This window comes from Lepisma saccharinum, chromosome 1, assembly GCF_977018435.1.
Source record: "Lepisma saccharinum chromosome 1, izLepSacc3.1, whole genome shotgun sequence".
Taxonomy (NCBI): Eukaryota; Metazoa; Arthropoda; class Insecta; order Zygentoma; family Lepismatidae; genus Lepisma; species Lepisma saccharinum.
This window is the reverse complement of record NC_139229.1, coordinates 215,648,131-215,659,519: the sequence shown is the minus strand read 5'-3', so window position 1 is coordinate 215,659,519 and position 11,389 is coordinate 215,648,131. Positions and strand designations below refer to the sequence as shown.

The following is an 11,389-nucleotide window of genomic DNA, read 5'->3' as shown; positions in this document are numbered from 1 at the left end:
ATCTCAGAACTTTTGCTGAGCTTTCGTCCATTCCTTACCTACAACGCCACGTAGCGGGAGTTGTTGTCATCTGCCCACGTGATCAGCAGTTGTAACCAAGATGGCAACTGGTATGGACGTACGGTTAAAGCAGAGAGTCGTAATCAAATTCTTGACGGCGGAACTCCTGTAAAATTGTCACAGGCGACGAATCGTGGGTCTACCACTATGACCCAACGATGAAGAGGCAGTTAGCTCATGGAGTACCGTCACAAAAGTTCTCCCACTCCAAAAAAATTCAAGGTCTGTGCATCTGCGGGAAAAGTCATGCTGGCTCTGTTTTTCGATGTGAATGGTGTTGTCCACACCGAGTTTCTTCCCAAGGGTACCACCGTAAACTCAGAGCGGTACATCGAAACCCTAAATAAGCTAAAGGCTCGACTGAGATGCGCCAGGCCTGGCAATGGAGCCTCTCTTCTTCTCCATGACAACGCTAGACCCCACATCAGCAAGTTGACCACCGACGCAATATTGAAGCTTGGATACACTGTCCTCCCACACACCCCTTACAGCCCTGACCTTGCACCCTGTGACTTCTACATCTTTCCTAAAGTGAAGGAACACCTTAAGGGAAACCACTACTCATCAGATGAGGACGTCCAGCGTGCTGTGCGATCGTGGTGTCACTCCAAAGGCAAGGATTTCTACCGTGACACCACGGAAGGACTGGTGCGCCGTTGGAGGAAGTGGATGGTGACCATGTGGAGAAGTGATGTTCCAGAACTGAAGCCAAGATGTCAATGTTCACATTGTCTTTTATTTGATTAAATTCTGTTCACTATAACCCGAGATATTAATCAACAGGCAAAACGTTTCAGCCCACCTTCGTATATTGATGTAAAATAATTAATATTTATTGGTGTTGTTTTGGATTGTCGTTTTGGGTGTTATTTTCATTTGCGCGAAGCATTCGGACTGTGGTGCTTCAGGCTAAAGCAAGGGTGTCTACAGACGGGTCCACCCAACTTTAGGGCGGGATTTTTTTTTTTAAATTGAGATTTTACTGAATAAACAGTACAATATTGAACAAGTATTATTGGGGGAGGGGGTATTCAGCCCGTACACATTAAGCCTTAAGCAATATATCTATTTGAAAACGTTGTAATTCGTCGTATTTGTTGACGACGTTCATTTGTTCGATGGTATCCAATCTCACGAAACTTGACAATTTCTTATGTGGTAGACCAGCATTGGCTGAACCTCGCCCAAGAACAAAGGCTATTGAATTGAATTGAATTGAAATTGCCGAACAAGAGGATGTACTTTGAATCGGACAGTCCAATTGGCAACTTGCTGTTTTTTCGTTTTGTTTTATTGCTCTTGTCCCTGATCCTTTAAAATTATAAAATGTAATTTACACAAGGCAGGTAAAAGAGGGTGGTTGGGATGAATACATACTTAGTATTCAAGACAGACAATTTATATTGAATTAAAGTGACACTTATAAATACCACAAAATATTGGTAACCCACAATAATTATTGACAAACTAATTTGGTTGGGAGACAGATTAAAAAATACCCATATCCAAAAAAGTCATTATAAGCTTTGGATTTACGAACTGGAGACTCATAAGTTCATTAACTGAAATGGAAATTGTCCTGCCCACCAGATTGAGTCGCCTGCTCAACTCAGGGTGCAACGCTATGGCTATGTAATGAAGTTATATCGAAGAAAGTTTATTATACGTTTTTGATAACACTGGTCTACGTCCATTTTGCTGACTGGAGGCTGATGGTTGTTCTTTAGTAAACCGAAATCCGTTTTTTTCTTTCACGTCAGGTTTCGGAGGAAAATAGAAAATTATCTAATATTAGGGATGTATATTTAGAGCAATGAAACAACGTAGTCCGTAAAGAGGTCACAAGATAGCAGCACACGGAATATTATAATGAATATTATTTCAATCAGTTATTCGAACATTGTTAAATGTAGAAACACAAGAGTATATTAACTAAAGAGATTATTCATTTAAAATTCTATTCAATTACAAATAGAACTGGGTATCGTATACGGAAGCAGAGTTAAACGATCTTATTCGTGATCTTGATCTACCAAAGGCGTCAGCAGAATTACTAGGTTCTAGACTAAAGGAAAGAAATATGTTAGCGTCTGGAACAACCTTCATGTATCGGGACAGAGAGAGGCATCTATTAAGATATTTTCAAAGGGACGTAGAACTTGTCTATTGTACAGATGTGAAGGGACTAATTGAAGCTATGGGATGTACAGTCTTAGAAAAAAATACCTGGGCCACGGGACGTAGAATTTCGTAACGTCTTAAGCCTGTTGTTTATGCAACCCAAATAACAAAATATTCGCTTAAGTTTGCCTGGTGATTCTGAGTTCTGGGGAAGGATTGAGCTTTGATAGCATGAGTCACATTACTCGTGCCCCAGCCACAACAAACAGCTGGGTGCTACGATGCCTCCAGAAGAAAATTTCAGGAACTGGTTTCTTGACGAAGCTACTCGTAAGGAAATACTATTATTTCAAGTGATATTAGAGTCATTGTCAAGAAGGTTCGCTGAAATGATGGTTCTCATCACAGACCACATGCCACACGTTAATTGTTTAAGTCCAGTTCATGCACTGGACCTACAGATTAAAATGGGATCCGAACCAAATCCTCTCTATTTGGTATTGAATTCCGAAGCCTTTCATTACATGGCAAAGACGTTACCACTACGACATCAGAGAGGCAATGGAACCCCTTGAGAAAGAGATAAGCGAAAATTGCTACGTGACAAACCATATTTGCCCGTAAATTTTAAAAATAAGACAATATTTTGTACTGACAGTTTCGAACCGTGGGAGAGGCATATATTTTTTTGTACCATCGTCCATTTCACGAGTTTATAATTCTTCCTCACCGACACGAGTAACGCGAGTGGTAGAAGAAAAGCGAAGTAAAATAACTGAAATAGAAATAAAAGGAAAAAGCGAAATAAATTGTATTCATAATATTCTGCAGTCACTTGAGTTGTATTCACGGGATGCTATCTTTAAAGAAAGCCGTGATCTCTTCCTTGTCTTTTTCGCTTCCTTTGTGCTCTTGCTTCCCCCGTCACGATTGGTCTAAAACTAATTAATGCGACGTTAATTAAACAATCCAAACAACGAAATAATGCACAATCAACTGCACAAAACAACATTCCAAATGTTTTCGAATCGGAAAACAATTGAGATGCTGTAAAATGACTTAAGATGCAGTAATAAAGTGGGAATTCGGTACCGTATAGAATTAAATCGGTAGAGATGTTCGATTTGATTAGATGTTTGTTATTTAGATTTGCTATTCTTTCACTTTTGGCAAATAGCGACGATGAAGATGAGTGATGCTGTGATGAAATTGATGAAGGGACACTTACCAAGGACACCCACGCCCAAGTCGAGATTCTAACCAGGGACCCATGGCATCGTAGCGCGCTGTGCTAACCACTCCTCCATGGAGTGGACATTATAGCATATTTTGTGTGCTCAATTGGGATCAATCAATGGAATGAATAGGCATATTATATGATTAATAAATTCATATCATAATACCACGTCATATTATTCGGCACGAAGTAACATCAGAGACATTCAATCTTGCATTTTTGCCTTTCAACTAATTCTTTGAATTCAGGTTAATCACAACAATAAGATAAATTATGAAGCAAATGATAGTTATTACGAATTACCTGACAGAAACAACATTAAGCAGGCTCGGTGGTCAAGCTCATTAAGTGATTGACATTCGATATCGTCGCCAAAGTTCCCGGGTTTGAGTACCGTCCTTGTCGGGGGTGTTGGACTATTTCGTCATCAATTTCATGTAATGGTCACTCGTCCTTATCGTCGCGATCATCGAACAGGGAATAAAAATTATAAAAATAAATACGATGGAAGAGTACTTACTTCATCTCTCACGAAATCTCCTACAAAACCGGAATATATAAAATACATGTATATTCATTCACATACATTTTCGATTTCTATATTTAACTAATCGAGACCGAGAACGGGAGAGCAATTTTCAATTCGACAAACCGAGAGACGGAGAAACTGTCAAGTCTCGTTTCTTCTTGGCACCTCCGTAATCGAGTTGTTCTGTTTCTCATTGGCTTTGTATTGGCAATTATTGTCATTATTCTTTCCCTGCAGGTAAACCATAACGATGAATTATGATGAAATGAAGCAGATAAAAGGGCAAGAACAAGAAAGTCATGCCTGTTCGGGACTCCAACCCAGAACCTTACGTAACGAGATTTGAAATTCTGGAGAAGGCGTCCGTGTTTCGCTTGGTTTTCTCTTTCCTCTACTTCCCTTATATTATCATACATGTATAATAAAAATGGATCTGATACGATATGTTGCGAATCATAATTGTGCTGGTTAGATGCTACAGATGTGAACTCCAACCTGCAATATATTATTCCCTTTTGTTTCGTATCTGGTTGAACATGAAATTTTCTTACACTGTGACAATTTCTTTCTTAGTTTTGGTTTGGTGCACAGATATGCTAATCTGGACTCGACCTTCAGTTTAAAGTGGGATACTAACCACTATGTGCATCCACCGTGTATCAAACCCGGGATACACTGATTACAAGGCGACGACGTTATCACTACGCCATCGAGGAGGCCCCATGACAAAATGTTATTCACTAGATCTCTACCATAATTTATTTCAGCATTTACATTTTCGTTTTCTTCTTCTTTTTTTCTTTTGTTAACTACTCTTATACAACTCTTTTTGCGTCTTCGAATTTCTTCTTGTTTCAGGAAAAAATAATACATGCAGGCTGTATAAAAATCCCCCGTTCAAATAGATAAAACGTTCACTCTCGAGAACTAATTTACATGTTTATCACTAACGTAACCATTAGGAAACTATTGAAATGTTAACTGATATAACTGCAGATGAAACAATACTTACAGCCACTAACGAAATATCTATTCTTGTGTAGCCTCACAGACAACAAGTATCTGGTGAGTCATTCACTCTTGCTGACTACGGGCGAAGGTCACTGAACTAAAGGGTGGTGGCAAGCAAGCAGGCTTCTGCTCTACCAAAGACGAGGTCACGTGTTCCAGTTATCAATGGCGTACGAAATAAGGAGGAACACAGCTATCTGACGTATGATTTGGTCCCGTCATTGCACGTAGAACACTTTATCGTCGTGGCCTTGAAGTTCCCTCAGGGCACTCCTACGTAAAGGCTTCTCAGCTAGAAGGATATCTTCCCCATTGAGTGGAGGAAAAGTGGGTGCGTATAGAGGTCCTTCAACTTTCGTATTCTTTTTCATTTCAGAACCCGTGCTGTATCGTCGACTTAATCTAATCTATCCGATGTGGGTTTTAGGTTCTGTTTCTGTTCGGTTATTTCACGTTGTCTTCCTGCTTATGTTATTCGCGACGAAGGTTCTGGATTCGATAATCTGGACAATAACGGGATTGTGTTGGTTGCTTGATTTGGTGTCTTAAGTCCACTTTATGTCCTGTTAGGCTAATCGTGAATGGACCTACAGTTCAGTTTAAAGGGGGGTCCGAACCACTATGTTCCTCCACCGAGTATCGAACCCGGGATCCCTTAATTACAAGGCGCCCACGATCCCACTCCGCCATCGGGGATTGTGTTCGCAACGAATGAATCAAATTTGAGTGATATGATATGCAACCATTGGAAGACTATTGAAAGAAAAGCAATGGGAACCTGCCAGTTTTTCTACTGCAGACAGGAAACCATAAACATGGAAGAGAAGCTTATATTCTATGAAACCTGACGCTATGTGCTCGAATACTGGCTAAATATAATCCATAGAGGCATAGCAACGTTAAACAACCTCTTATATGATACATATAGGTTTAAAAAGGTCGAAATACAAAGATTGTGTGCGCCTCACTGATGGCGTAGTGGTAAGGCCTTGTAATCAAGGGGTCTCGGGTACGATACCAGGTGATCGCACATAGTGGTTCGGATCCCACTTTAAACTGTATGCATTTCAGATTAGTCTATCTGTGCCGGTGACTCAGTCGGTAACGCGTCTGACTACCATGCTATAGGCCCCGGGTTCGATCCCCGGCCGGTTCAAGCCCGGGAACTTTTCTAACGTTGGAAGCGACCCCGGCGCCCACCCAGCGTCGAATGACATGGGTACCTGGGGGAAACCCTGGGGGTAAAGGCGGTCAGGGGCGTGATGCTGATCACATCACCCACACTCACGAACGAATCAAGAAAGTGTGGGGCGTTACCCCCACACCCCCTATACGACTTCATGGCGTAGCGCTAAGCACAGGTGAGAACTTTACCTTTTTTTTTTTTGCATAAAGTGGACTTACAACAAAATTTAAACTTGCGATAAAGATTATGATAAGGTATTAAAGAATTGGGTCTAACACATTTTTTTATTGTTTACCAATGACATTGTTAACTAATATTCTTAATTTCAGTTTCAAGATGAAATCGGCTACGAAATAAAAGGAGCGGGTTCATATTTCTGTTACGAAATTCCACTTTTGTAGTAGACCTGTGCCACACTAAGATGTGACATAATAAACAAATCTGAGACACTTTCAAAGTATTAAATTGCTATCTACGTATTTGGGAACAATCTTTCAATATAATACTCTTTTTGGACGCGTCAAATCATAGTATTTAATTCCTGTTTTAGCAGCTTTAAGAAACCTGATTTTGGGGGGGGGGTTACAAATGCCCTTTCTGCTCCCGTCAAGTTACGCCTATGACAAAAAGGAATTCAAAGTAAAAGACTGTCCCGACTAAATCGGGAGACACGTCTGATAGATTTACAATTGGGAAAATCATAATTAAGCGTGTAGTTGAAAACAACTTATTTTCATATATTGCATGCAGCTCTACTTTTTCTGCAATGTGGATCAAGAACTGGGGACGTGGAGAAGCACAACACTCCACGTAACCAATAGTCACGTGACTCTCTTTGCTTTCCTGCCATGTTGACCTTCGCGTGGAACACATTTCTCGGTGTTAAGACAGGCAAAATCACCCGATCATCGAAGGGTGCAATATGTGTTGCCTACCCTCCTGCATTACTTGCTCCTATTAAAGCCTTATGGGGAAGAACTTTTTTCCATGACTGTACGTACAATTCAGAAGAATGGAGGCTTTTTATTGATAGCTCGAAGAGGAGCTTGAAGTGTGTGTTGCTGCATAATGGCAATGAGTTAGCATCCATTCCTGTTGGCCACTCCGTACATTTGAAGGAAAGCTACGAAACAATGCTTTGAAAGATAAAGTATGGAAATGACAGTTGGCTTGTGTGCGGAGATCTCAAGGTCATTTCAATGTTACTTGGTCAACAAGCTGGTTTCACGAAATATCCATGCTTTTTGTGTTTATGGGACAGTCGAGCAAGGAACGAACATTGGGTACGAAGACTGTGGCCTGCCAGGAAAACCTTTGAAGTCGGGGCGAAAAACATCGAGAACAAGCCGCTTGTTGATCCTAAGAAAGTGTTACTTCCTCCACTGCACATTAAGTTGGGATTAATGAAGCAGTACGTAAAAGCTCTGGATAAGAATAGGGCTTGCTTTAAATACATTTGCTCAAAATTTCCTGCATTGACGCACGAGAAAGTAAAAGCAGGTATTTTTGATGGTCCTCAGATAAGGATGCTAATGAAAGATGAAGAATTTTTACAAACAATGAACCGCACAGAGAAAGATGCATGGTGTGCCTTTTCTGATGTCATTACAAACTTTCTTCGAAACTTCAGGGCGCACAACTACGAGGATCTAGTTTAAAATTTGTTGGTGACGTTTGAAAAGTTAGGAGTGTCAAGCTTCACTTCCTGCACAGCCACTTAGATGTATCTCCGTCCAATCTTGGTGCCGTAAGTGAAGAACAGGGCGAACGCTTCCACCAAGACATAAAAACCATTGAGCACCGATATCAGGGGAGATGGAATGAAAACATGATGGCCGACTATTGCTGGTGCTTGCAGCGTGACGTTCCTGAGGCCACCTACTCCAGAAAATGAAAGAAACGAACATTTTTGCCTAAGTAGGTATGCATGTTGTGCTATTCTGTGGTGTATGTTAAGTTTAGTATAAGTACAGGCATCAGGTGTTAAACCGTATGTGCTCGTGAAACAAATTGATCAATTTGCCGGACTTACCTAAACTTTTTGTCCATTAAGAACTCCCTATTAAGAAAATAGAAACGTATGTTTGTTAAACAACGTGACGTGATACTCTGCATGGACATCTGACTACATCGCATTCTCTTTGCAAGTGCTGTTGGAATGTAGCCGGATATTATTTTCTGAAAATTTCGAAATGTGACTTGTGGAACAATGCAACTTAATACCTGTTATCAGCTACGCAACCTATGTATAGTCCTATAATTTCATTATGTGCAGATATCTATATAGAAAATTGTTGGAGTTTAGCCCAGTATTATAATATTGTGAAAATTTTCAATTGTAATTTTAGAAACATTGTGACATGATACACTTTTTCTGACTACATATTTGGAATCAGCGACCTCAAATTATATAGAATCAGTTTAAATATCTAAGTCAGCAGAAAAAAAAATCATATGTAGACCAGTGTAATCCTTGTCGTATACCTGATATTTTAATCAAATTTTTAATCCGATTTCGGGGTGATGCACCTGTTTTCTTTTTCGGAGCATAAAGTGCAAAAAGATAAAATCTTAGACAAGAGTAAATATCACCACATTCTATGACGCTCTATTAACTTAATATTCTGAATAGTTTGAAAAGAATTAGATCTACAAATTTTCTGACTCGCTTCGCTCGCAATGCTGTGCTAAGCAATATGTGTTTGACGTTTAGTCAGGTGATTGATTGTGAAGGATTACATAGTTGGAACACTGCTTGCTTTAAATCAGGTTCGTTGTTTTAATTTTATTTTTCTATTAGAACTACTTTTGTTTTATCGATTCCCTGTGTGCTGTAGTAATTGTACTAAGTGTAACTGCATAATAACAACTTGCGCGCTACCCGATAAAACAGATAAACAATTATGTCCAAAAACTCGTATTTCTAAATTCTTGTCACAGGACAATTTTACTTTAGCATGTGGAATTTGTAATTATGATAAATTCCATGTAATTGTTGCTATGGATTACTAAAATAATAATATTTACCCCGAGTGGAAGGGGCGAGTTCATTGAAGGAGCACTTTATCATATTCTCGCCACAAGCTTAGAAATTTCTAGCCACGGCTCTGGATATATATGCCTCATGAAACAATTAAAATGAATCGGTCACACGAACAAGCATTGGTTAACAGACAACATCAGCACGAATATTGAGTGTGCAAAGTTTGAATATTCAAAAGTTGAAAACAATTTTTGTTAACAGTCAGACTGCGTTTTTTTTATCTCATTTTCCGCCCACGAACACCGTATAAACGCGCATACAGTATTTACTTTCTCACGAATCAGATTCACTTAGGTATTTAACCAATCAATGTGCTAGCTTTCTGTATTTTGAAATTTTTTTTAATTTTAAAAAAATCGACAGTTTAATAGGTGATATATATTATAAAATACATTATTGTATATGGTGAACTAGCAGTTATGGCCAATGTACATAGTCTGTGCATAGCAACGATTATGCATATACTTTTTTATATGTCTTATGGATGATTTAAGTTTTAATCGTGTAATCCACCTTGTTACAAGTTTGAATATATATATTTAATTATCAAGTTCCAATCTTGAGATGTTTATTTCTGTTTATGTCATTAATATTAGGACATAACAATAGGCTATTGCATTCAAATAAAAATCACTTACTGCCCAATTATCCAAAGTATATAAGGAAGATTATGATGAGAGGTTTTCTTATGGGGGGTTGATAAACGACTTTGGGGGGGGGGATGCGTCCACGGCCTTAGGGGGGAAGTGCACCCTTGGGCTAAGGAAACAGAGACACTTTACTTCTCGTCCCTGCGAGCTAAAAGCAACAGAAAACGTACATAAACAACATAATCTTCATAAACCATGAACTGCAGTATCTAAAATGCAACATCAAGTTACATCGGCGTCGGTACAGGTGATCTAGACCAGAAACATTTCGAGTTATTTCCCTTTTTCTGGGCCGCTCTGAGGCCCACCCAGCCTCGTATAATGGGTACCTGAGGGTCACCCTGGAGGGTAAAGGCGGCTGGGCATGATACTCATCATATCATCCCAACTTTGGCCGATATCAATAATATGTGGAGCTCTATACCTACACATCACCCCATATGCCTTCATGGCATGTGTGCACATGCACGGGATTGCCTTTACATGTACTTTAATGGCTTAAAGTTGAATACTCTACCAGGAATCGAACCCGCGACTCCTTGATTACAACGCTCTTACAAATCTTGGAGGTACCCTTGAACTGTATGTACCCCCGCTAAAAGGTGAAAACATTTGCATGATTTTTGAAAATTATGTTTATGTGTGTTTTCTGTCGTTTTTGGTTCGCGGAGATGTGTTATGGTGAAGTAAAATACCTCTGTTTCCTTAACCTTAATAAAATAACTAAAAGGCTTCATGCAGGTGAATATAGCAACCAAAACAACACCAGACAGGTCGTTGCCTACCGCTTCACAAACGAAGGATATTGATTGATTGATTTGGTTTATTTTGCTTCGCTTTTCTGCCACTTTTGGCTAATCGCGAAGATGAAGATGAGTGATGGTATGATGAAATTCATGAAGGGACGCTCACAAAGAACACCAATGGGCAGGACGGGATTCGAACCCAGGACCTCTCGCTTCGTAGGGCGCTTTGCTAACCACCCCGCCACGGAGTCCGTCTGATGATACGCTGCACTGAGAATTTTGAATTGGCTCGTCCCTTCAGTAAAATACACCGGGTATGTGAAGAAAGAACATGATTTGCAAAGTAAAGTAGCATTTGTAGGGAACAGATTGAAAAAGTAATGCAGGAGAGAAAATGTGACAGTAAAGTGAAACTGTAGTACAGTAGTTCTACGGTGGGTGATAAAATGTAAGACACCATATAATTGTTTATTACTTATTATTAGATAACGGATTTTAAAGTGCAGCAACTTTCCAAATGAATAGCTGTTTTCATACCGATCGATTGAGATATGTATTTTAGGACATGAAATCAAGTAAAATGAACACACTTTGTTGCATATTTTTGCACTTGCTCGTGAAATTGGCACATTTATCGCTTTTTTACTCCCTCTTTGATGCTTCAACACCTTTTTTCCTTCATTTTCTTTCATGTTTTGTTAAAAATTTGGACAGAAAAATAAATGATTTTCACTCTTCTTGAAAAACTACATAAAATCCTATAGTCTCATTTTGTAGAGCAGAACAAGAGCTATACAGGTAATATA

At 39.4% G+C, this 11,389-nt stretch overlaps 1 protein-coding gene across 1 annotated transcript; it reads left to right on the top strand.

The window, feature by feature from the left end:
• The first annotated feature begins 237 nt into the window (after positions 1 to 237).
• LOC145988804 (histone-lysine N-methyltransferase SETMAR-like) lies at positions 238 to 807 on the top strand. Its single transcript, XM_083124003.1, has one exon. It carries the CDS (start codon positions 238 to 240, stop codon positions 805 to 807), a length of 570 nt encoding a protein of 189 aa, XP_082980129.1.
• Positions 808 to 11,389: the final 10,582 nt, after the last annotated feature.